The 26,636-nt window shown below is 33.5% G+C and overlaps 3 protein-coding genes across 5 annotated transcripts; 2 read left to right on the forward strand and 1 right to left on the reverse strand.

The window, feature by feature from the left end:
- Positions 1 to 410: 410 nt before the first annotated feature.
- LOC140970151 (SNARE-interacting protein KEULE-like) lies at positions 411 to 11,618 on the forward strand. 2 transcript variants are annotated; one of them, XM_073431765.1, is made up of 21 exons: positions 411 to 619; positions 2,097 to 2,155; positions 2,931 to 3,012; positions 3,740 to 3,818; positions 4,731 to 4,781; positions 4,911 to 5,007; positions 5,098 to 5,130; positions 5,410 to 5,535; positions 5,611 to 5,802; positions 5,896 to 5,979; positions 6,053 to 6,151; positions 6,249 to 6,322; positions 6,633 to 6,726; positions 7,759 to 7,884; positions 7,965 to 8,060; positions 8,901 to 9,020; positions 9,109 to 9,186; positions 10,098 to 10,294; positions 10,533 to 10,623; positions 10,705 to 10,794; positions 11,497 to 11,618. In XM_073431765.1, the coding sequence occupies exons 1-21, from the start codon at positions 547 to 549 to the stop codon at positions 11,548 to 11,550; spliced, it is 1,995 nt and encodes a 664-aa protein (XP_073287866.1). In that variant the 5' UTR covers positions 411 to 546; the 3' UTR covers positions 11,551 to 11,618. The 2 variants fall into 2 exon arrangements, with proteins under 2 accessions (XP_073287866.1, XP_073287867.1); XM_073431766.1 differs by lacking the exon at positions 2,931 to 3,012 and having other exon boundaries at positions 562 to 619.
- Positions 11,619 to 12,687: 1,069 nt separating this feature from the next.
- On the forward strand, positions 12,688 to 16,331 carry LOC140970176 (ATP-dependent Clp protease proteolytic subunit-related protein 2, chloroplastic-like). 2 transcript variants are annotated; one of them, XM_073431806.1, is made up of 9 exons: positions 12,688 to 12,817; positions 12,966 to 13,009; positions 13,119 to 13,191; positions 13,981 to 14,101; positions 14,431 to 14,568; positions 14,702 to 14,818; positions 15,607 to 15,675; positions 15,761 to 15,856; positions 15,943 to 16,331. In XM_073431806.1, the coding sequence occupies exons 1-9, from the start codon at positions 12,756 to 12,758 to the stop codon at positions 16,078 to 16,080; spliced, it is 858 nt and encodes a 285-aa protein (XP_073287907.1). In that variant the 5' UTR covers positions 12,688 to 12,755; the 3' UTR covers positions 16,081 to 16,331. The 2 variants fall into 2 exon arrangements, with proteins under 2 accessions (XP_073287907.1, XP_073287908.1); XM_073431807.1 differs by having other exon boundaries at positions 13,987 to 14,101.
- Positions 16,332 to 17,410: 1,079 nt separating this feature from the next.
- LOC140970174 (protein DETOXIFICATION 56-like) lies at positions 17,411 to 19,178 on the reverse strand. Its single transcript, XM_073431804.1, has one exon. The coding sequence runs from the start codon at positions 19,066 to 19,068 to the stop codon at positions 17,584 to 17,586; it is 1,485 nt and encodes a 494-aa protein (XP_073287905.1). The 5' UTR covers positions 19,069 to 19,178; the 3' UTR covers positions 17,411 to 17,583.
- Positions 19,179 to 26,636: the final 7,458 nt, after the last annotated feature.

Genomic DNA, 26,636 nt, shown 5'->3' on the forward strand with positions numbered 1-26,636 from the left:
TTCCAGAATCACCGAACAAATAGTATTTTCTACTATATGTTTTGTTATATGATATGAGACATACCGAGAGGTCAAATATTTGTATTGATTTTTTTATATGGAAAAAAAAACTGAAGAAATGATTTAAAATTATTTAGAAACTAAGTTCGTAAATATTTAACCAGATATATAGGAGAATATATTTTTTAAATTTATATTAAAATAATATATAAACAAATTGGGCATTTATAAAAAAAAATTATTCAAATATTGTAATTAATTATTTATATTTAATAATAATGCCCGCCCGACCCGGAATAAGAAAGTCTAAGTAAGTAAAATGTTCGGGCTTGATCAGTCAAAACACACGGAAAGCCCGAATATGAGGTCCATTTATCATTCTAAACTCGAATATCAAACAAACCATTACCTATTTCTTTTTCACCTGAGATTTTCCTCCATCTCTCCCCCCTTCAAGAAGAGCTCAGGACCTTCGATCAACGACACTTGGGATCGATCTCCGGGAAAATACCAAGTCATAGCTTCTGGAACCTCGAATTTCTTGGCATGTCGATGTCTGATTCGGATTCGTCGTCGCAAGGCGGCGAGTACAAGAATTTCCGCCAAATTAGCCGCGACAGTTAGTCAATCTCTAATATCTCTACGCCTTTCTTGTCCTTCACGTGTTTATGTTTCAGTTTTTGGTGGTTTTTCTGTTTGCGTGGTTGAATGATTGAGTTGAGTCGTTATTTTGCTGTTGAGATTGATTTATGTTGCGCGAACTATTCCTAGAGTTTTCTGATTTTTTATGTAGTTGGTTTCTGTTATTATGTATGTTGAGTTTGAAATTCAAGTTAATTATTGTTTGTCGAACTTGATCTCTGTCAATTTGTAGTTTGTTTTGTTTTTGTCGATGCAAAAGCTGATGAGACATGTGTTATAGTAGTTCTGGGTGGTGATTTAGAATTAACTGTCGAAGAAAGGGTCATGGGATCATGGTGGTAGGGAAAAGACTGTGTTGTGGAGGTTTATGGCAGTGATCAAAGGAAATGGCCAAAGAAATGAATCGATGGCTTGTGTATGGTACGCTGTTGAGGTCAGAATTCAATGAACTAACAACATTACAATGGGTTAATCCAAGGGGATTTCTGATTTTTTGTGCAAGCTGCAGGGATGAGTGGGAGTCTAAAATTCCACAATGAATAAGATTGTGAACTTGAAGATGAATTGATCCTTCCAATTTTTGTTCTTACTGAATGGGGTGTTATAATCATTGGGTGGGATTTCTTCAGCCAAAAAAGTTGAAATTATTACTTATATATGGCCACAATATACGTAAATTCTCATGAATAACCTTGAAATTGGTATTGTGCCAAGTTTTAGAATCCGATATGCTCTTTGTTCCTTATCTTTTCCTGAAACAAGTGTTCTACATGAACGTTCATTTACTCACTTGAATGGACATGTGACTGGGATTCTCCCTGTTGAAACACGGAGTCAGTTAGTAGACATGTTCGAAATGCTTGGGCGTAGGTGGTGAAATTGTTGTTAAAAGTGGGAGTTTGTTAGATCACATAATGTAATGTTCTAAGAAATTCCTTCAGAAGAAAAATAGAGCTCTCACTCTAATATTATGAAATTAGTTTTTTTATTTTAATTAATCATACTTGTGAGGAATTTGTAATTATTTGCGGACTTTTCGCTTCTATTTGTTTGGAAAATTACTTAGAATCACTTGGATTAAGGATTAAAAGAAAGTGTAGAATTTATCTACAAGTGAAGTGTTGTGGCCATTACTTGGGAAACTTTTTAAAATAGCATTTTTCTCGGGAAGGTGAGAAGGTTCTCCTTGCTGTGTATCGTAAATTGTTGAGACTGCGATAATGATATTATTTTTTTTTTGAAAAATGAAATTTGCAATTCCTTTAGGGAATAAAGAGTTGTCGTGGAACACATAAATGTATTTTGTGTTTGTTACAGTTTGAGTTGACATTTCTTCACTTTAAGGCCTGAAATTTTTAATTTTAAATAATGGCTTACATATAATTCTGGGGTTGTTTGATTTTGTTGAATTGTCTATGCTATTCGTCACTTTTAAGTGTTTGTGTGATTTTCAGGATTATTATATGAAATGCTTCGATCAGCCAAAACAGGGGACTCAAAGTCAAGCTGGAAGGTAGAAGCACTGTAGATATGAATTTCCTTTTTGGTTGTCTTCATTGTTTGGGTTGATGTTGATCTTCATTGCTAAAAAAGTAACTTATTGGTGTCTATGTTTCAATGAAAAATAAATTAGAAAGTATATTGATAATCTCTGATATCTGTTCAGAACATCCTTGTATAAAACTTTACTGTTCACCAGAGTGATATAATCTAAATACCCCTATGTTCAAACTTTTATCAGGGCCATTAGATATGTTACGTTTGTTAAGCAATATTTTTGTCTCCTTCAACATTATATTTTTCTGCAAAATATCTCAGAGGAGCTAAATGTATGAAGGCTTACTAAAGACATACCAACCATGAATGCCATCCATTCGGAGTTTGGGGATGGAAATGAAGTTAATTTTGTCAGATTACTTAAGGTTTTGTTAAAGATTAATTTGTGCCGGGCTTGCCAGGCAGTTATGAAAACCAGTTTCTGTGATTGGAGCATATATTCTAGCAGTGATATTTTTTTTAATTTAGTTCGATCATGGGTTGAGCAACAAACAGCTTTATTTGCTTTGCAGCCTTACTTCTGAGCTTAAATTTGATAGAAAATCTATTAATTTTCTTATATCCGTTAAAGTCTACAACATTTGAAAGTAAACCAACGACGATTTAAAATAGTTTCTTGTGCTTGTTTGAATTTTCACGAGGATGTTACTAGATTTTGATTATTTGTAGTTTTTGTTCATTTTAAGTGTGAACAGTAAGATTTCGTCACTGTCCAGTTTAAACAATTGTAGGTGCTTATCATGGACAAGATAACTGTTAAAATAATGTCGTATGCATGCAAGATGGCGGATATCACGGAGGAAGGAGTTTCATGTAAGATATAGAAGGCCAGTCTGGGAAATCATATATTTATCACCTTGTATATTTCTTATAATTCTGCTCTTAGCCTGCTGTGAAATGGCGTTTTTTTGTGCAAAAGCCATATGCTTTTACAATTTTACAATTGTGAGTAGTTGGAACTTTGAACTCTAAAAAGGTCTTGAGCCATGTTTGTTACATGCGAATTGCTTAAGAATATATTTTGGGTATCAAAGTGTTTCTATCATTTTCAAGGGTTTGTAAGCCTTACTTCCCCACTTGTTTTTTTTAAATTAGCCACCATTCTGTTGGCAACCAATCAACAGTTTTTGTACCTTCTTGACTAGCAAATTACATTGAATCTTGTAATATATCGAATCTGGGCCATTAAATATCTGTTTTTGAGAACTTCTAGGATAGACTTGCTTTGATAATGTAGGGTTGGTGATTAACTCTTGCAGTTGGGAAAACAATACAGGAATGTGTCTGAATCCTCAATGATTGTTTTTATTTTTTATTCTTCTTTTCTGTTTTGCATTTTGACTCATTTGGAAAACCTTTGCTAAATTATTTTTGAATAACAAACAGGCACTTGATTGATTCTGGAGTATGAAAAATGTACTGACTACGAAATTTACCTTATCGGTTGTATCATGAACCAACTGTGGCACATGGTGCATCCTTTCTATTGTAATATGACATTGTTGAGTTTGAGTATGCAATGATTGTGTGATATTTGCAGTGGTGGAGGACATACACAAGCGAAGACAGCCACTGCCAACCATGGATGCCATATATTTCATCCAGCCAACCAAAGAAAAGTAATGGATCTTATTTCATCATCTTTCGATAAGTAAACCAATGAATTTAAATCGTAATGCTTGTATATAGTTCAATAATGTTCACATCTTTTTGTTGCCCCATAACTTTCTAGGTCTGAGTGGTTATCAATCACGTTTCTTTGATATATAACGCATTTTGGATACTATTGTTTCACAATTTTATAGGTGTAATCGTCTTTGACTGAGAATCTGAAGCGCTTGCTGTACTTTCTTGTGAGACAGATCATCTTTCTATATGAATGAATAAATTGATTTATGGATTAGTTCGTTATTTCCTCCGCCAGTGATTTTTCATTAGTGTGATCAATTTTTTTTTAAAGAAGAAAGGAGCCGGCAATGCACATTTTCAAGAGAGAATAAATACAATTATTATCAATTGGTGCTGAAGATTCAGGTTAAGGTTAAGGAAATTCAGAAAGGACAGAGTTGTTATAACACTTTGATGATGCCTCGACATCAACAAATCTTTTAAAATTTCATCCACCTTAGTTCCTTTATAGTACTGTTCATACAGCTCAACTATATGGGTATAAGTTCTGAATTCCATAAGCAATGGCTCTGGTCAAATTATTGCTGGTTTGTAGTACTCATTTGTGTTGCACAGCCTGTGCTGCTGTGAGATCTTTAACTGATGCGCAGTTGACCTTGGTTGTCACTCTGCTGTTATCTTTTCGGTTTTTCAATTTCTTGGTTTTAATATGTTTTTGCAGACGTCAAAGCTATCCGTCTCTCAAGTTTAAGGCATTTATAGTTTTTGTTTATTCTACTCAACCTTGCTTCTTAAATATATTTTTTCATTTTTAATATGTGTAACAAAACTTCTGGTTTTTCTGCCCGCTCCTGTCAACCTTTCATTCATGCTCTCATCTGTTTGTTTTCCTTGTTATGCAGCATCGTTATCTTTCTTTCTGATATGTCCGGAAGATCACCCTTGTATAGAAAGTATGCCGAGTATTTGATTATTTGTTTTAAGCTTTAAACAATTTTTTGAAGTCCTTTGCCTCATCTTTATAAAATTGATGCTTATTGGTCGTCTCTTTCCTTTTTCTACTTGCTTTTGTTTTCTGTCAGGGCATTCATCTTCTTTAGCTCACCTGTATCTCGAGAGTTGGTTAGTCACATAAAGAAAGATGGAACTGTTTTATCTCGCATTGGCGCCTTGAGAGAGGTTATAATTGTGTACTTAAAACTTTTTTGATGTGCAATCTTTATTGCATACTGTTGGTCTTTGTTCTCATTTTGGATCAGAAATCTGCAGATGAATCTGGAATACTTTTCCATAGATAGTCAGGTATGCTATCCCCCTGATACTTTCGAAATCTTTTGTCTCCAACTCTTAATTGCCTTTCAAGGAGAATGGATCCTGAAACTATAATGGGTTCTATATGTTTGAGTTGTGACAGTTTTCGAGTTTAAATAATATTATGTGACTTAAACATGAAAATAAGACGAGACAGAGGTGACTCTTAGCAATTGCTAGCTCTCAATTTTTCAAAACTGTTGTATGGTGTGAAATTAGAATATTCTTGTCCGTCTAGAGACGGTTGTGATAAATATATTGTAACCGCAGGGTTTTGTCACTGACAACGAGAGAGCTCTTGAGGATCTATTTGGGGATGACGAAAGTTCTCGTAAAGGTGATGCGTGTTTGAATTTGATGGCTACTCGTATAGCTACAGTATTTGCATCATTGAAGGTATGTAGGTTATTGATTATGCGGCCATATCCAAATTTGAAGTGTCAAGACCTGCATAACTTTGTCTTGTGACAGGAGTTTCCATCCGTGCGTTACCGTGCTGCCAAATCACTTGATCCTAATACAATGACCACTTTTCGCGATCTAATTCCTACAAAGCTGGCTGCTGCTATTTGGAACTGTCTCATGAAATATAAATCCAGCCTCCCTAACTTCCCCCAGTCAGAGACATGCGAACTGATAATTTTAGATAGATCTATTGACCAGGTTTGAACGGTCGATTTGTTGACTAAAATTACAATATACTTGCTGAATCCAAGTCGCATGCCCATATGTGACATTGTGCTTTTTTGTATGAAGATTGCTCCGATTATACATGAATGGACATATGATGCGATGTGCCATGATTTATTAAATATGGAAGGGAATAAATATGTTCATCAGGTAAGTCATTGAGTTGCTACTTACGTGTTGTTTGGGTGAGTTTAAACACTACAATCGCTAATATACTTCTCAGGTCCCGAGCAAAACAGGTGGTCTTCCGGAGAAGAAAGAAGTCCTTTTGGAGGATCATGACCCCATTTGGCTTGAGCTCCGTCACTCTCATATAGCTGATGTATGTAGAATATGCAGTAACATTACATTTATCTGAAATTCCTGGTTTTGAAAGGAGCAAGTTGTAAACTAATTTTATCGCTTTTTTACCATGTCAGGCAAGTGAACGGTTGCATGAGAAGATGACAAACTTTGTGTCAAAAAATAAAGCTGCACAAATCCATGGTTCGAGGTTGGTTCAAAGATTTAGGTGTCTAGCATCTGAAACGTGCATCTTCAAATTGGAAATATAGTAGGGAGCATGTTTATCTCCGTGTTGGAATAGATCGATTAAAAATTCTTATCTTTTTACAATCAAATAAAAGCGCAAAATTATGTTTTATGAGGGATATTTAACATGTACACCAAGTAGACAGTAGGGTACATGTTAAACTACTGGGATTTAAATGATTGATATTGGCTTCTGTTTGCTGTACTTCTATTTTGTAACTGGTTGCTTGTAACTTTTGTTATCTTGCCTGATGCACTCATGTTATGCGTAGGGATGGTGAACTGTCTACTCGGGATTTGCAAAAGATGGTTCAAGCTCTGCCTCAATATAGTGAACAAATTGAAAAGCTCTCCCTCCATGTTGATGTAAGTCTCTAGAATTTCTTACTCTGTCAACACATTGATCTCAGATAATGTTATTGGCACTTACAAAAGTGTCACAGTTTGATTTGTGTTTGGTTGTGTGACTGCTGCCGGTTCCACCTCTTGTTGTATTTATTACATTCAATGAACTTAACATGAAGCTAATTTTTTGTATATGATCGTATTCTTGGGAATCTATTTTGCGCCTCATGCATTGGCAGGTATGAGTATTGATGTGAGCACCAACAATATGCTGAAGATATCCAGTATATATGCTCCAGTTACTTTCCTCGTGATGCAGACAATCGAAACACAAACTCTAGCACAAATTGAAGCCAGATCGTGGTTTAACTTAAAAAACCGATTTTAATAATCGGAAATTAAATTCCATGAATTTTTGAGTTGATCTTTTGTATGCCACTGGTTCGTAGAACAAAGACAACGGAGTTTCACATGTATGAATCTTGATAATATTAAATTATTTGCAAATCTGTTAGAATTTTTAACAAGTCTGAGAGAGGATCGGAGGACTCACAATTTAATTGATGAAAAAATAAAATATATTTGAATTCAATCCTTAAAAATAGCATAATAAAATTATATGAAAATTATTAATATAAGACAGGTATAAGATTTTCTACTTTGTTTTATCTCAATGGCGGGCATGAAAAGGTACGGGTAGCCTCATTGACCTTGATTAGGATTACATCATTGAGCCTAAGTCCTATAGGTGCTACTTATTTGAAGAATTAATGGCAGAGGTTTGCTTTTGTTAACTAATATCTCAGTTTTACAATGATATATAAATTTTTGTGGCATTTAACCCTGATCAGTTTCAAAAATATAAACTGATATATCGAATGTTATCTTCTGTATAACATGTGGTAGCATTCCCTGGTTGATAATTTATCATGAAAACTTTAAAAGAATAACTCGTTTTATTTCATTAAAGACTGGTGTTGAACAAGTCAATGACAAATTCATATTTTTGGATCGCTTATTTTTTTCATTTGCTAATTATTTGTTCTTTAACAGATTGCAGGAAAACTAAACAAACTTATCAGGGAATTGGGGCTTAAAGAAGTTGGGCAACTAGAGCAGGACCTGGTTTTTGGAGATGCTGCTACCAAAGACCTTATTAATTTTCTTAGAGTAAAAGAGGTTAGTTTTTTTTCTACGTCTTTTTTTTTTTGTGAAAATACTCTTAATTCTTATCATATTTGGTGGTGTGATATTATCAGGATGTATCACGTGAAAATAAGTTGCGATTATTGATGATTTATGCTGCTGTTTATCCTGAGAAATTTGAGGATGGCAAAATTGGAAAACTAATGGAGGTTGGTGCCACTTGTACAATTATTTAGCTTATTTTGCATTATTTTTTATTTTTTATTTTTTATTTCGTTGTACATAACCCACTTTCATTTTTTATGTTTGAACTCTCATCAGTATGTTTCGAGGGGGAGGGAAAAGCAGTGCTTAACTTGAAAGAGTTTTGATGTTAGATTTACAATATGGAATACCTCTTTATGATGCATTTATTTTACTGATTTCTACCTCATGTAGACACTTCGATTGATTGATAGCTAATATCTTTTTGATGTACATGTGAGGCACCTCCTTACTGTTACTGATAAATAAATGGGATATTTATCTTTAAAAAAAAAACAGTGTGTCTCAACTGCACACACTTGTCTCTAGCTAATATGTGAGCAGTCAGACTTACTGCTATCTTATGCATTTTTTGTATCTGACATCTGCCATAATTTTCCAACAAGTGCTCAATATTCTTGAATGAAGAAACAACAAGAACTCATTCTTCCTATATCTATCAGCTTCTGATAAACTCAACACCTACTCTTAGCCCCATAATATCTATATTACAGTTGATACATCCAATAGAAAGATGTCTGTTCCACTCTTTGGAAGTTTCTTATTTAAGGATGTGATATTAACTAGGCATAAGAATTCTAATATGGAGGTCTGTAGAGTCTGTTTTACTGGTTTTCGCACACTCACACAAACGTCTCTACGCTTTAAATTTGTGCGGATTTTATCCTGGACAATGGTCATACAACAGGCTGCGCTCAAGTCTTTGCATTGTAATTTATAATTCTGATTTGTTTTGTGGTATATATCACTCATACTATAATAACATTCTGATGTATGTAATGTAGTTGGCAAGGCTACCGATGGATGATATGAATGCAGTTTATAATATGAAATTTTTGGAGGCATCATCAGACACCAAAAAAAGCTCGATTGTACCGTTTTCCCTTAAATTTGACGTTAACAAGGTACCAGATCTGTTGTCAAAGTGATTATCTTTTTTGAATAACCTGCATCTGATGCATATGTTTGAACCTTTTCTCCTTGTTTTTGCAGAAGAAGCATGCTGCTCGAAAAGACCGTCCCGGTGAAGAATCGAGATGGCAATTGTCACGTTTTTACCCTGTAATAGAGGTAGTTTATTCTCTTTTTGTATTTTTCTGGTTTCTAGTAACCTCGTGAAATAACCATTATTTGATTGTTTTTGTTGGGTAATGGGCGTAGAGCTCAAAACGAGAGACGGTGAATGCTGTATGTTGTGACAAATAAATGGAAAATTAATCATAAACAGGAGAAATTGCATTATTCTTCCTTCATGCAGGTGAGTAAGAGAAGAAGAATCTGACATTACTAAATCCCTTCAACATCACATGGAGGGTTGGAATCAAAGCACATAATCCCGAAGCATCAGTAACCCACAAATGTTCTGGCGAAGGTTACACCTTGGAAGAGACCTCTAATGGGTGGAATTATTATGTGCTTTTACCTATACCTATTAGGGTTTACAATTTTATAATGCTAACAAATCACCTGGTGAACTAGTCATGATATGACAGTATACAAGTGAATGCATTATTTCCCCCTCAAATAACTATTCATTTTGCATATTTTGGAGGTTATTTAACCTTTTTTATAGACAATTCGAAAAGGCAAAGAACGACATATTTTGCCCCGTTAGGCGGGTTTGGAGTTAGATGAAGTTTATCCCATTGTGTTATAATGTAGACCCTCTTTTGTCAATCGTGTCCATATTTCTTCCTTGGCATATTTGTGGTACTCTATTCGTGATCAATGGTAAAGCGGCTGAAACTTTTAGACTGATTTTGTTGCGATACTTTTAAGAACAGATTAGCAAGTACAAGGGCTTATTACTTCGTTGTGATAATTCTAAGAATGCATGAGTGAGATTAAAAAGGGCACTATAAGAGTCAATTATGAAATTTGGAGTTAAATTCAGGAGTTGCGCACCATGTTTATGTTGCTATTATGCCATCTATTTTACTTGAAATGAACCTTTTGCTCAAATGTTACTTGTTTCCGTGCAGGAACTCATTGAAAAACTTAGTAAAGGTGAACTACCAAAGAATGATTATCCATGTATGAATGATCCTAGTCCAACTTTTCATGGAACTGCTCAGGGAGCATCTGTAAGGACAGGTCAACTTCCACCTCCTCATTCAATGAGATCAAGACGGACAGCAACATGGGCTCGTCCTCGAAACTCTGATGATGGGTATTCAAGGTATTCTATGGCTTTTCGTTTGTTGTTTGTGTTGCAATTTTTTCCCTGGGTCTGGAATTTTGCGATACCCGAACTACTGTCAATCAAAACAGTTATGCATTGTTCATTTGTGTTTAGTTAAATAGCTAACACATTATGTTGTATTTCTTTGTATTCAGATCTTTCTTCGTATGTCCTATGCATACAGTAAATTTACCTCCACATCTGCCTTTTAAAAAAAGAATTGCTTTTCTTGCAGCGATTCGATTTTAAGGCATGCATCTAGTGATTTCACGAAGATGGGTCAACGAATTTTTGTGTTTATTGTTGGTGGAGCAACACGATCTGAGGTACTAATTTTGGGATGTCTTCTCTCTCGGTTTCTCTGCTGGGGCACACTGTGATCTCTTCTGAAACTTGTTTCATCGCAGCTACGGGTTTGCCACAAGTTGTCGACAAAGCTGAAACGAGAAATTGTTCTGGGATCATCCAGTCTTGATGATCCTCCACAATTTATCACGGTACAGAACTTGTTTCTTTTCCCCAGTACCCTTTACATTGCATTCATTTATTGACCATGCTGAAGTGGAAACAGTTTGGGTGCAATAAAAAATTGACTCCTAAAACTGTTATTGGACATACTAAAACTATTTAATTTATTAATCAAAGGACAGGGTTAGCTTTTTATTGGTTAAATGAATTTTATTGGCGGAGAATAGTTTTTCTTGGTTAAATTGAATATTATCATCTTAAAAACAAGGAAAATCCCACAGCTTGGGGGTATATAATGTATGCAAGGGATAAAAACGCTTGAACGCGCTATGAATTCATGCTACTTTATGCCTGTAGCACTAGTAGGCAAGTACAGTTCCTTTGTTTGTGATCTAACAATTTAACAAATGTTCCCATTGAGTAATCCAAAATTATGGGAAAAAAGAGTTCAGGCGAATCTTGGTATGCCTTAAAGGCCCAAGACGTGTTTTAATTAGAGGATTGTGTATGTCAAGTGAATTCTAATGTAATAGTCATTTATCTTGTATTTTCAAAAGTATTTATTTTACAAATGCGGTGTTATTTAAAGCGAAATCCAATATAATAGTTCTTTATCACCAGAGTAGAAGCGCTTTTTCTGCTTTCTTGCATAAGTGAATGGCCCCCTTACCTGTCTATGTGTATACTAGTTCTCACCATCAACATCTACCTTGTTTGGTCGTTTTGTGCAGAAATTGAAGCTGTTAGCTGCAAATGAATTGTCTCTTGATGATCTTCAGATCTAGATGCCCAATGCAGGTGAAGCAGAATGTGCAATATCATTCAGGCACGCTTACCAGTTGTAATAATAGTTGATGGGATTCTCTGCCTATGCCTGGAGAAGCGGTCATTGTGGTTGCCTGCTTTGAGAGGGGTGGGTTCATGGTTTTTCTTTTCAAAGGTTTCACTAGATTCATCGATTGGACATCGGATAGCTGTGTTTTGTAATTTATTTGTTGAGGTTCTCTGGAAATTGACATGTGGTGTGTGTAAGTATATTCTTTGAATTGGCGTGAAACTAGTGGGAATTTGGCAGTTTCAGATAGATAATGTCGTGAATTAATTTATACGGACCTCAAATACTATTGCCCACATTTGAGTCTCCCTGTGATTCAGTTCACCGATCCAGTAGTATTTTGTCTCAACTGAGGACCTGTGATTCGTCGCAGAATCTGACCGGTACTGCCAATGGAATTACAATTGATCGATTGAGATTAAATAGCTGTTACTCCCATTAACTGTCACAAAAAGGAAAAATAAAGTCATAAATTAGCACAATGGATTCTTAAATTTCTCATAAAATAGCTTGTCGATTAAACGGTAATAGAGAAGCGTAATTATGGGCTTAAAATAGTATATTAATTCTCAAATTATAGAAATAATCAAGTTTATTTTTTTCGTCTATTAAATTTAGATTTTTTTTAAAGTTAATAATATAATAACTACTACATATGTATTTTAATCTTTTTTGAAAGAAAACATTATAATTACAATAATAATAATAATAATAATAGATAAAAAGTTTTAAGTATTTACCGGGGATTTTTGGATATAATTAAGACTTTTATTGAATGAAAAAGAATCACTATTATTAATTGAAACCGATTTTTTTTTTCGATTTTTTTAATGTTGGGGCGGGGGTTTACAAGGTCCCATTTTTGGGGACAAAATCGATTATTTATAGTAGTTATTTTAATATCAATATCAACTAAATAAAAGACTAGCTTTATGTTAATAAGTAATTATTGATACATATATTAAATTCTTATGAGAATATATATTCGAATATTTAATTCGAAATGTAAAATAATTACAAATAAACAATTACGAGCTGATTTTTTTTAAAAAAATAAAATAAAAAAGATACTTGCCTAAGGAAAAAGATAGTGAATTTTCTGCCTATCCTGAACTGCAGCAACCCTCTCCATTTTCCTGCTGATGCTCTCTAACAATGTCTCTTCTCCATTCTTCATGTCTCCAATCCACGACTGATATATCTCAGACTTCTCTCAGGTATTTTTTCCCTTTTCTACATTTTTTTATGAATTTATTCTTGTCTTTTTTTCCTTGAAATGGAATTTATTCTTGTCTTTTTTTCCTTGAAATGGAATTTATTCTTGTTTTTTATGGACCATCATTTCTCTGTGTTTCTGTTTTGCAGCTGCGGGAGCAAAGTCTATGTGGGATTACGAGCGCAATCCCCAAGTCCGTATTAAGTTTTTTTTTTTTTTTTTGTTGATGGTCATGGTTTGATTTTCTTGATATATAGTTAAAATCTTTGTACTTTTGTCCCCTTCTGAAATTTCTTTCACAGATTCTTACAGGATTGAAAAGCCCAATTTAAATGTGGAATTTCACAATCAAGTTTACAAAAGCATTGCGTTGAGGTGAGATTCTCTGCTATTTGCAATTTGGGTTTTTAATTTCCAATTATGAAGTATCAGGATTGGACTATGTTCTACTAGATTTGTTATGCTGCCGTGTGCATATTTGCTGATCTGTCCCCTTCAGGATTTACGATTTTAAATTATCTATCTGTTTTGAGTTTAATTTGTTAGAATCAAATGGCCTCTTTTTCCTTTCCTCCTTGGTGTGACTGGAATATTGGGAAGAATGTCATTCTTGGTTTTCCTGTGTATTAAGCTGTTGGATTAATTTTTTATTATTGCTTACCGGACATGTGTTTTGGTTGTAAATGACTGCTCATGGTCTCTGGTGTTGAATTCCTCATTTTTTAAGTTTCACCTACTTATGTTGCACAAATACAGTCAAAAGATATGATATTTTTTAAAATTAGGGTAGATGTGTAGCACAGACATATATAATTATATAAATCAAGAGTTTTATGTTTTCATATATGATTTATGAGATAACATACATGATACAACCTGTTTGAAGATTAGAAAATAGCTCTCATAACATTAAGTATGGCTAAGAAATATGATTGTTAGCCGAGTTGGATACGGTATTCTCATTTCGTATGTTGACGGATACTTCTATTCAAGTTCGTTGTGAAATATACGTATGTATCGTATTTGTATCTAGATAGTATTTGATATGGTGCATGGCCACTTTTAAGAGTATCCATGCATCCTGAATTTTCACTTCTACAAATATAATGTTCTCTTACATAGTACGAAAAGCCCCCTTCTATTTGTTATTTTCTCTAACTCCAGATCTAGTGGCAGCAAACCGACTCGGGGTCGAGTCTCAATGATGCCCATTGGAACACCTAGAGTGCCATATAGGAATGTTGCCGAGGGAACATGGCAGTGGGTCGATCTATGGAATGCTCTTGTAAGTCATTCAACTCTGCTTTTCTCCGATAAATTTGATGGATAAATGACTTTGTCGATGAAACAATACACAAAATTTTGAATGGTATGTTTTTGTGTCTCCACTATCGTTTTTACTTCTACGTGTATTTGAATTACTAAGCTATAGTGCCTTTATCAGATAATCTAGTCCATTTCAATTTTTGAATCTATAAAATATTTCCGTCTTTTGTTCCCTAGTGCAAATGTCATTGATATAAAAATGGCAATACTTCTTCCTGTATATTGTGATCTGGTTCATTCATTCCAAGAAATTACTGCTATAGAATTTACCGGCGTCTTAAATTGCAGTACCGTGAACGTGTTATTTTTATCGGTCAACACATTGATGAAGAGTTCAGTAACCAGATACTTGCAACGATGTTATACCTTGATAGTGTTGACGATTCGAAGAAGCTTTTCTTTTACATCAATGGGCCTGGAGGAGATGTGAGTCATTACTTGCGACTCAATATAACTTCTTTATCTATTTTTATTAATTTGAAATATTCCCATTTGTCTGTGTCGACGCTCCCTTTCTGTACTCCTTTTTCACCTCAGCAAAATTGCTTCCTCTCTGCAGCTTACTCCTAGCATGGCTATATATGATACTATGCAAAGCTTGAAAAGTCCCATTGGCACACACTGTGTGGGATTTGCATATAATCTCGCAACCTTTCTTCTTGCTGCTGGAGAAAAGGTATTCTCTCCATAATTATTGCTATATATAGCCCTTCTGTTGGTCTAGACCCTCGTTTAAGGAGTGACGGTGGACCAAAACTAATCAAAATTGAGTCTTGTTGCCTCTATTTTGGGGGAAGCTCTCCCAACGCCTACCTCACACATCTAACCTGAGATCGTCATTAAAGAAATCGAGCTCGTTATAACTCGAACCAACATGTGTTCATATTGCTATATAGCTCTTTGTTACGATTTTGTGATCTCCATTTTAAGTAGTCAAATCGAGGTGATACTATTGCCTTCTACTTAGTTTTGTTGGTTTTGTGGTCCGTTTCTTTAATAAAATAACAGGCAGGGTGATACCTTTAGCATCATGGTAACTAGGCCTCAGTTTGGACATAAAGTATTTGCCTTAAAAAGTGCTTTATCAAGTGGAGTTTTTTTTTTTTTTTTTTAAATTTGTATTTTTTTCAACCAGATGCAAAAGGTCATTCATGTTTGATAGAGTAGTGAAAAGGTAGTTTTTAAAAAAAATTGAAAGAGGAACTGGAGCTAAAGCCTAGAAACAGCATTTTTTTTTAGCTTCTGGCTTGTCAAGTGCTTTTTTTAAAAAAAAATCCATCCAAACAAGCTACATAATTTAGATTCTTTCATGTTTGTTTTTTTTGTATTTATATTTTTCTTTGTTGAAGCAATTAGTGGCATCCTCTTTATCTATTAATTATGATGTTTCATATTACAAGGAGCCCAGAAATGAGAATATTTACCATTGTGTCATAATCTTGTTAACCATTTTTTGTTTTCAAGGGCTATCGTTATGCCATGCCTCTTTCAAGAATTGCGTTACAGTCTCCGGCTGGTTCTGCTCGTGGACAGGTTTCGCAAATTTAATTTCATCGTCCTCGACGCCTTATATTTGTCATTTCTTGCAAGTAGTCACTTGCGTCAAACATGTTTGTAGGCTGATGACATTCGTAATGAAGCAGATGAGCTTCTACGCATAAGAGATTATCTTTTCAAGGAGTTGGCTAAGAAAACAGGTCAGCCCATCGATAAGGTATATGTGTGTGTGTGTGTGTGTGTGTGTGTATATTCATCATAATAGTTGGAAAATATGCTCTGAACCCTAACATGGATACACAGGTTTACAATGACTTGAACCGAATGAAGCGCTTCAATGCTCAGGAAGCTCTTGAATATGGTCTCATCGACCGGATAGTTAGGCCTTCACGTATAAAAGCAGATGCCCCGCCAAAGGATTCTACCGCAGGTCTTGGTTAATTTAGTGATTGTGATAACAAATTGTTCGTAGGCTTCATGTGCCCATCTTTCCGAGTGATGCAGCAACATTCTTGCGCCAACGATGCTTAAAGTTACCTCAATATCTACCAATCTTTGTAAACTCCGTCGGGCAATCTGAGTTATGATACGGCTTCGATACAAGGATATTAAAATGGATTGGCAGAACTACATTACAATTTTCATTCTATTTCTTTCGTTCAAAAACTATAATCATGAGTTACGTTTATCGTACGTGACAAGTAGCACATGCATTTGGAACATGTCCACTGATTACAAACTGGTTTATCATGACTAATATTGAATTGAATGGTCTGTTTAATTAAGTACAATTTCGGAAAATAAACCCGCGGTTGCTATTCGTAGATGTGCACTCGGGTTTGGATAAATGCTCGAGCTGAACGCAGTAATTTGTAAATCACGTTAATCAGGTAAATCACACTAGACAAACATTGAGTTGCATGCTCGCCCAATGAAATATTGATAGGAAATAGAACATTTGACCAATTGGTTATAAATACATCTATTTCACTGACTTGAGCATCTTTCTTATAAAATTGTTTTTACATTGAGAGTAAAGTTGTCAATGATGTTATAAATTTGATATTCCATATTTGGTGTGTCTGAATTTGGAGTGCAACACTCAACCTTAATGGTGTACCCCAATTTGTTTGTTACGGATCGGAGGAGGAATACTGAAAGTTGAGGATTACGAGATTAGCTTTTACTAATTATATTTCAATAATTGAAAACATGGACGTCTCATACATTTTCCATTTTACATATATAAATCAATCACAGTTGAATTTATACATTTTTTTTACTTTAATATGTCAAATTTTAAGATAATTATATTTGTAATTCGAAAGGCAATTCAATCAATGAGTTTTTGGGATCTTTTGGGTAATATTTGTTTTTGTTTTCAATTTTTTTGGAAGATTTGATTTGAGATGCGAATTCTTATAAATAAAAAAAAATAAAAATTGAGAAGTGAAAGGGATATCTTGCTTTAAGAATTATAGCCTGAAATTCTCATTATTCAAAACTCACGTGGATTCAATTAGAAAAGTTCCACTAATGGGTGGGAAGGATAATAATGCTCTCAATCAATCTCCATTTTATTCACTAAATTTTTTTTTAAGTATGTGGGGCTTCAAAAAAATTTCGAGAAAAAATGATTTTTAAAAATCAACTAACTTTCTTTATATCCTTTCTCCATAACACTATTACATTTTTATTAGAGATCAAACATAACACGAAATTTGAAACTAAGTAAATAATACAGATATCACAAAAAATTTTGTGAGACGAATCTTTTATTTGTGTCAAATATGAAAAAGTAAATTTTTTATGACAAAAGTATTATTTAATATCGTAAATATAGACAGTATTAACTAGTCTCACGATCGCAAAATGACCTGCTATATAAAAAAAAATTGCTACATATTTGAAACATTTATTGATAACAATACCAACTTTTCTTAATCATGAATTAACGTTCTTGACATGATGTTCACAATCTTGTTGAGAATTACTAGTGAGCATCCGTGCCTTCTCCACCTCATCATCCCAATCAATCCTCGCAACAAACACAAAAACCAAAACCAAACAAACAACCATTCCACACAAGAATCCCATCAACAACCCCCCTAGTCCAAGATGAATTCTAAACCCTAGCACCACTCCGAGAGGCAACGCAACTAAATAGAACCCGCAAATATTAGCATACATCCCAAGCCATGGCCTAGCCGTTCCCCGCACGATGCCGCCGCACACGGCCAACGGGAAATTCACCACTTCCACAATGGCCATCCAAAGCATCATTCTCTTCACGTTTCTTACAATCCCTTCATCACCACTAAACAATGGTCCCCATACACCTCTCGCGGACACCATTATCGACCCACCGAGAAAGCCCAAAATTATGCTGATGCATAGAGAAACATAAGCCGAACGGTAAGCGATTCTAGCGTTTAACGCACCTAGTTCGTTGGACACACGAATTGAAGCACATGTGGCTAGAGATAACATGACCGAGTAGAGCAAGTAATCGAAATTCAGCACGATTGCTAGAACTCCGACGGCTTGCTTAGCGTTCGGTAATCGGCCCGTGAGCAAGACCATTATCTCGTAGCACCACCATTCGAGACAAGTTGTGAGGCAACATGGACCAGATAGCTTGAGAAGCTTAATCCAATCATCAATCCCACGTAACTCCCACCACCCTCCTTCTTTCCATTTATCTCCTCCTTTCTTCTCGGTTATCAAAACATACAAACCGAGTAAAATCACAACTATCAGATCAGTGATCCACGCTGCCATTGAAACCCCTTCAAGCCCTTTTGCTCGTGAAAGTAGCACGTTGATTGGGATGTGAAGTGCCACTGCGAAAGCCGAGCTTAACATAATCGGAACTGTGATGTTCTGTGTGCTTAGGTATGCTTTAAGTGGACACAAGAACGAAGTTATAACCAAATCAGGAAGGAGATAAGCAAGGTAATGCCTTGCAGTGATTGAGATATCTCTTTCTTGGCCGAGGTGGATTAAGATCTTATCCACATTGAGCCATAAGAAAGCGATTGGAATGGTTGCTGAGAGCAGTAACAATGTTGCCATGGTAAGGGTCCTGTGCAATAGCCTGAAGTTCTTTGCTCCAAAAGCTTGGCCACACATAGGTTCCATGGCTCCACAAAGTCCACTCAACACAGAAAAACCCGTCACATTAGCAAAGGTGAAACCGAGAGTCCCTCCCGCCAACGAAAGGTTCCCTAACCGGCCAAGAAACGCGGTGGATATGACCAATTTGGCAAACCAAGTTAAATTCATTACAGTCAATGGAATCGCGATCCGACACTGTGTTTTGAGCTCAGAGAGAGTAGAATTTTCAGCGCGTTTTAGGGTGCTATGGGGTGAGAGAGAAGGAGGGACGTCGTGATGATCATCAGCTTTCTCTGCTACTCTTTCTTCCATGAATTCTAAGTTGTAATTGGTGATATGATATGAAGCTCAACACGAGAATTTGGTGGGCTTCTTCCCTTTAATATGGGGGGAAATTGTGCTCATACACTTCTTCTCACATCAAAACCATTTATTTTAATATATATATATATTTTACACAGTGGAGGTTGAATATTTTTGGTGAGATTTTTTTTAATATTTTTAAATTGTTTGTACATCAATATATTAATATATTAATAAAATATCAAAATTTTAATACAAAGTGTCTCTAACTCAATGGATAGGACATTTCTTCAACAGAATTGTAGTATAGTCCATTATTAGTTTCCATAATTAAGTTATGTCTCTCATGTAAATATAATCAAATCAAATTGTAATACGTAATAATTTCAAAATGTGTATGACATGCCACTAATTTTTATAACCATGATATCACTTCTGTTTGAATATAAATCAAATTAATTTTTTTAAAAAAAAAAAACTGTGCGTGTGAAGAAACATAGATATATATAAGAGTTCTTCAAAAAATCGATATTTAAATTTTAAAAAATTCCATTTTCTTAAAAAATCTCCTTAAAAACATATGTAAAAAAATACTTAAAAGAGTCGATATCATCGATGACTTATAGTTCATTTGACATAAATATTTCAAATTTGAAATAAAATTTCGGATATCAATTGTAATAAATCTCAATCATCCAACTCAAACAAGGGCCAAATATTGATAAGTTTCTTAAAAAAAATTATTGTGTCTGCATTTAAAATGATCCGATTTTGGGACGGATGTTAGTATCAAGTAGTAATAGAAAGATGGCTGAACTTGAAGGAAAAAGGGTTTTTCGTTATTTATTTATTGCCTGGTTAGGCTATGATGCTTCTTTCTTTCTTTCTTTAAATCTTTCCCATGTGGATTCCATTATTTTGCATATATCGGTATTCGTTACGTGCGTAGAACTTCGACCTTCAATTTTGAATCTCATATTTCGGTTTTTCTTTTTTAGTTTATAGCATCTGAGTCATGTTGGGCTCAAACTAATTCTCAACTTAAGCTACTCCATAATATTGCACGAGTAATTATTAAAAATCTTGAATACAAATTAGTATTTTACCTTAATTAGTAGAAATATAAAAGGACACTCTGATTTTCTTTTTCATTTTCTTTTTGTACAAAAAGATATGGAAATAGTGGTGTCCGAGTTGGTGAAGTTAGTGAGCTTAGTCAATGGTTATGTTTTCGGATTCTCCTACCAACACTTTCTCGGACGAATCTATCGCACATGATTTAACCAATACGAATAACGTGATTTTACAAGTTGTTTATACCAAAAGATAACAAACGAAGATTCTATCGTCATAAATAAAGTTTTATTAGAAAAAGTAGATAATAAAGAGTGACCAGATTCACGGCGATGAGTGCTGATCTTTTATCCACATAGATACCACTTGTATCTGTTCCCCGTTACATTAATTTGTTTACTCAATGATTTGATTGCCCAAATCTGAAAAAAGTTCCGAGTCGTAGATAACAAATATTAATTTATATAACCATCTCTTTCGGCCTCGTTTTTTTTCCTTGGAAAGTGGAAACCATTTCATTTTAGCTGGGCTCCTCAGTCAACCCATTGGGCCCTAGATTCATTGGATTTTGTATCGGGCTCCATATTTGAGTTAGGCCCAACAACATGTTAAATTCGGGTGCAAGCCTTCATGGCGCCATGCCACGTGTCACCAAAGAGTTCTACTCTTTCCGTGACACTTCCCCATCTACTTCACAACACTTAATATAACCCATAAATTTAACACAGTATATCATTAATTTGTGATTTTAAAAAAACATTTATTTTGACAAAATTAAATTGAACTTCATCCAGAATAATTGTGTAGTTTGCTCATTTATTATTACTTAGGTTACCATATATTTTGACTGATTGAGATGGGCCTAATGCATTGTATAATAATGAGTCATACTAGATGTACACTCAAGATTACACTCCGGTCGATATTTTTCTTTTTCAAGAGTAACTGAGAAGAAAAAAATAAAAAGATGGAATTGGATTGAAGTCTATTTTTATAATTTATCATCTAAAATATAAATGTGTAGTGCATGCCAGAATTTTCGTAATATAAGTACCATCGAGTTTGTGACATAATTCAGTTTAGTGGATTTCTAGGACTTTCAAATAACTGACAGCAACATAAACAATTAATTAGAGACACTGATAGTATAATTAGAACATCATATTGGATTAATTGTTCGATTACCAGAGGCAATATGAGATTTGAAATTTTTTAATTCTAATTTGCAACTTGGGAAGAATCAAATAAAAGAGTTGAAATTTTAAAAAAAAAAAAATTTATATGTCATACACTTGAGAGGCGGTGACCACCCGTCCCAACTTAAGCTCGGCCCGCTTGATCTATATATTTTTATACAAATATAATATCGTGTTATATGTAATTTGACTCACAAAAAAATATTTTTTTTGGTTAAAAATCTGATCGACCCGTCTCACGAATATAAAGTTACGAGACTCACTAATATTTTTAATATATAAATTTTAATTTTTTTACAAATTATTTAATCTTCAAACATCTAATTATAACAAAAATCAAAGAAAAATTAAAAGAAAAACAAAGAGAGAGAGGAACAATGTTTATTCTTCATGCACGATCTTTATTCTAAAACATTTTACAAAGTTCTGATCGTCTCATGTATATATATACATAATATCTTCTTGTCCAAAATAAAAGTAGACAAAAAATTTTCTGCACATAGTAGATAAAATACATTGACCAACAATAAAACGTATCACGTACGTAATTTTATATCAAAAACCCCCAAAAAAAATATATAGGGGATTTTGTATATGAAATAAGAAAACAAAAACATCAAATATATAGAAAACAAATTAAATATGTACCCTAATTCTGTGTGGAGATCATGTCCATCAACAATTCTTCCCTCCACCCTTTTATCATCTTCGCTATAAAGTCTTCACTTCTTCCCACCAAATTATCATCTTCGAAATCGTCTTCTTCGCCACTCCAATCATTTTCCGTGTCATAACCATCTGAATTTACATTCGAATACACCTCTACATCTTCATGATCAGTACTAATACTACTACTGCTTATATTTTCATTTATTATAATTGCATGGCCATCATTCTCTTCGTCCTCTCGTTCGTAAACCAAGCCAAAGGAACTCATGAACTCGTCCAAATCTTCAACAGATCTCCCGTCATACTTGACATGCACAACACAAATTGTGATATTAAAAACCCAGAACACGAAAATCCGATCATATGAAAACACGTCGAAGTTTCCATACGCCGAAACCGAAAAATAACATATAATGATCAGCGCCACCAACGAAAAAATTATGAGTTGCCTGTCGAATACCTTCATAACCTTTTTGATTAACTTGCAGAAGAAGAATGAAATTTGGACGTATAATGCAAGGTTTATTGTTGTTACGTACATAGAGTACTATATATAGGTTATTTGTTTGCTTAATTAACCACAATTTAATGAATTTTCTTGGAAACTTAATTTCTAAATATTATATATCTTGCGACACGGCGTTGCTTAATCAATTATATATTATTAGTAAATTTCCGAGCATATTATATATTCTGTGCCGTTTTTTAAGTTAATATTATATATTTTGTTAATGTCAACTTTAAGGGTTATTTTTCAAATCTGAGCGGAGATAATCGTCAGTAGGATGACCTCATCATGGTTGATATATANTTCACCTATTGGATATACAATTTTTATATGTTTCATCACGTCCAATAGTTGAGTGTCACATCTTCAGTAGACATAGATATGAGCACAATAAATAGACATCATATCAAAATTATATATATATATATATGTGTGTGTGTGTGTGTTTCTTAGATTGAATTATTCAGCTTTGCTGAAATTCTGGGAGTTGACATGTAGACATAGGTCTTTCGATCAAACCACATCAATTATAGTGTATCCGCTTTACTTTACTTCCAAACTTTGCAGGGTTTATCTAAAATATGAATGAAATAAATAAGTGAAAATTATATTTTTGGTCATTTAATTTACATGTTTTTCATTTTTGTTCTTGTTAACAATGAATTTACATTTTAGTAACGTAATTTGTGTTTCTTTTTCATTTTTTTGTCATATTACGATGAATTTTCATTTTTAATCTAGTAACTTTTATGTTTTGCTTTCATTTTTGATTTTTTTTTTTTACTCGAGTCCATTGTGTCCTCTATTAAAAAAAAGAAAAATGAAAAAACATACAAGTTAAAGGACCCGAAATGAAAAAAAATATACAAGTTACAAGAATAAAAATGAAAATTTCACCATAACATAATCATAAATAAAAAAAAACGTGCAAGTTACAGAATTATAAATTCAAAATTCACCATTAACATGACTAAAATAGAAAAATTATAAATTACATAACCCAAAAATATAATTTTCTCAATAAATAAAACTGAAACAATAATCGACTTTCGTATCGTTCATGAGAATCGACGATATATTTTAAAAATCGATGTTTCATGTAAATCTAATGATATATACTTACGTCCAAGCATGTAGAAAGTGTGAAATATGATATTGATTAGGTGAAAACAGTTTGGTGAGAAATATGATATATAGTGATGAAACCCATCGAGTGAGTGATGAAACTCAATGAACTATTATTATTATTATTATTATTATTATTATTATTATTATTATTATTATTATTATCATTTATTTTTGAAAAATAAATAGCTATTATATCATCATCACCATTATATAAAAGTATAAAACTTCAACTAGGAGTAGTCAATTCAAGGGGTGGCTCCACGGAACATAATGTTGTCCCACTTTTTATGTTTTAGTCTTCAAGTACACTCCACTACAAAGAAATGTTAATTCGTAACGAAATTAGAGACCCAATAAAAAATAATCTCTAAGATCTAGGTGCTATCTTGAATGGTGTAGGTATTGTCATCGCTATCAGTTTCAAATTTTTTGTTGGTTGTTAAGCACCATTGTTTTCGGTATCCTTGACCATTTATTTCTGAGAGATAGGTACGGCCTTGATCGGTGTAGGCACTAGTCTGATTTTTGTTGTTATGGCTTTTTTCGCAAGAAAAGAAGGATTTGTTATCTCAGAGTCACTAGATTTCAAAATAAGTTTCTTCTTTGGCTGAAATATAGTTCCCTTGTCGCTCTTCTTTTCAACTGGTTTCTTTTCAGCAGCCAGTTCTTCTTTAATTTCTTTATCGATGAACATCATTCTAGGAGCAGAGATATTCAACGCTTGTCCTTTTTGCCTGAGAGAGATAATATTTGGTGCAGTGAGAGCCTTGAACTTGTGCAGAGTCACAGAGTCGCTCAGCAAGGCTCCTACATGTTCAAACAATATTCTCAAGGGGATGACGAATCCAACTGATTATTTTTCATTTTAAATCATCGTCTTCATCATATGGAACAAAATAACTGGCCGGTTAATTTTGATTCATGTGACAATTGTTGTCATTACCAGAAAACTTTCAGTAGCATAAGCATCAAAAGAGCACGTATTTGCATGGCCACGACATCCGACATAAGTTGTTATTCAAACTTCATTTTTTACTTCTTCCCATAAGTCTTGATAATACCACCAGATGCAGAAAACTTCAGCTTCATGTCCTCAACTGTTTGCTGAGGTACTAGAGAGAAGTCAGTTAGCTCTTCAATGGCATTGAAACAATGCAGAGAAATAATTTTGCTTGATCATCAAACTTTCTTCAACCAAATGCATCAGAATCTTCCCATCATCAGTGACTTTTCCTCTTGCATAGAAATTCTTCAGCTCATTTATATAGATGTCCAAAAATGAACTGATAAAGTTCTTGACTCCAGATGACTCAATAGCTTTGAAGACTTGGGAGACAGTTCTTATTTCATAGAGTAAATTGATTCGAAATCGATTGAAAGAGCTTTCATTATATAGGAAGGAGTTGTTAGAGCGATTATCTCTGAAATAAGTTTTTAGATATAGAAATTAGATGATTTTTTAGGTGAAATGGAGCAAGAAGTTTGAGAGCAGATATGCTTTGAATGAGAAGATGCAAAGGTAAAATGAAAGATTTAGATATTCCAATTATTTAACATGTGCGACTTTTGATCTGGTAACGGTCGAGACACGTGTCATGCTGTCGTTAAGATTTTTGATTTTTTTTTTAAAAAAAAAACACAATAAGTAGAACAAGCTCAAAAAGTAAGATAATCACACTCTATCTCTGAACTCTTTTGTTAACTTATCTCCTTTGAAAGAAGTTTTCTACGACCCAAACTAAAATGGCTAACACATGCTGATATGTCATTATCTGATCATTTTGATAATCAAATTTGTGCTTAGAATTTTTATGTGAAATCTGTGTACTTGATATTAAGAAGTCTTACTACACAAAATATTTATATTGAAGTTATACTAAGAGTTTCAATTAAGTAGTGTTAAGTCTTACTGAAATTGGTGATTTCAAATTACATGTAATTACAAAATTCATTAAATGTAAACCTTCCATGAGGAGGAAGGAGTGTCTTAGGAGTCTTAAAATCTACGCACATCCAGAAACAACTTTGTGCTTCTTTGTTTTTTAGTCTACCTACCTTACTGCTCTTTATACAAATTCAACTGATTTTCTTAATAAGTCATTTATTCAACCAGTTTCATTAAGCTTATTTCCGCACAATTCACATTGATTTACTTATTGGGACCCAGTTATCAAGAACAAAATTTCAGTGTTATTCGAAATATTTTGAGATAAATTTATTCGTCTATTCTAAATTTATTTTTGATCCTAATAATCGATCCTAACAAAATTGTAAAAAATACAAACAAAAGAAGGATAACATATTAAAACTGAAATTCTATAATATGATTGAACCAAAATCACAAAAAGAATGACATTGAAAACTGAATATACAATTTTACCAAATGTTATATTTACTAACCTTACATTTAGTCTTAGTTGACTTACTATTAAAAAATTGCTCTCACATGGTAGAACTAAAATCGTAAAAAACAAACATAAAAGATAAAATATGCAAGTTTCTCAAATTTTATATTTACTAACCTTACATTTGGTCATAGTTGACTTACGAATGATAAAGTTGCTTATGTAGTCATAGACTTAGTCATTTATTTTAGTCTATGCTATTTGGAGACCCATAGGTAATTATTGATGGTAAAATATTTTCATAAATTTTAATTTTGAAATGAGACTTTACTCATAGATACGAGCTCCATTAATTAATAACAAAATTTTAAGGAAAACTTTTTTTTACGTTTCGTAAGTGAATAAAAACTATTTGGATAAGATTTGTATAAACATTTTATGAAAATATTTTAAAAAATATAAAAACTATTTGGATAAGATTTGTATAAACATTTTATGAAAATATTTTTTTAAAAAAAGTGTTCTTCAAGTATTTTTTAAAGATATATTTTTTGATATTTTTAAAATAAAAAACATCTCAAAAGGGTAATAAATCGCAAACGAGAAAAAAAATTAGGAAAAAAGTTGCAAATAAAAAGTTTGTGTAGAATAGTTATT

Source organism: Primulina huaijiensis, unplaced genomic scaffold, assembly GCF_012295235.1.
Source record: "Primulina huaijiensis isolate GDHJ02 unplaced genomic scaffold, ASM1229523v2 scaffold43369, whole genome shotgun sequence".
Lineage (NCBI taxonomy): Eukaryota > Viridiplantae > Streptophyta > Magnoliopsida > Lamiales > Gesneriaceae > Primulina > Primulina huaijiensis.

Excerpts from the sequence above, each read along its gene's own strand:
- LOC140970151 (XM_073431765.1), top strand. The coding sequence starts at position 547 with ATGTCGATGTCTGATTCGGATTCGTCGTCGCAAGGCGGCGAGTACAAG. Across the intron at positions 3,013-3,739 it reads CACGGAGGAAGGAGTTTCAT|TGGTGGAGGACATACACAAG; the intron begins GTAAGATATAGA and ends TGATATTTGCAG. Across the intron at positions 6,152-6,248 it reads GTCACTCTCATATAGCTGAT|GCAAGTGAACGGTTGCATGA; the intron begins GTATGTAGAATA and ends TTACCATGTCAG.
- LOC140970176 (XM_073431806.1), top strand. The coding sequence starts at position 12,756 with ATGTCTCTTCTCCATTCTTCATGTCTCCAATCCACGACTGATATATCT. Across the intron at positions 14,569-14,701 it reads TCAATGGGCCTGGAGGAGAT|CTTACTCCTAGCATGGCTAT; the intron begins GTGAGTCATTAC and ends TCCTCTCTGCAG. Across the intron at positions 14,819-15,606 it reads TTCTTGCTGCTGGAGAAAAG|GGCTATCGTTATGCCATGCC; the intron begins GTATTCTCTCCA and ends TTTGTTTTCAAG.
- LOC140970174 (XM_073431804.1), bottom strand. The coding sequence starts at position 19,068 with ATGGAAGAAAGAGTAGCAGAGAAAGCTGATGATCATCACGACGTCCCT.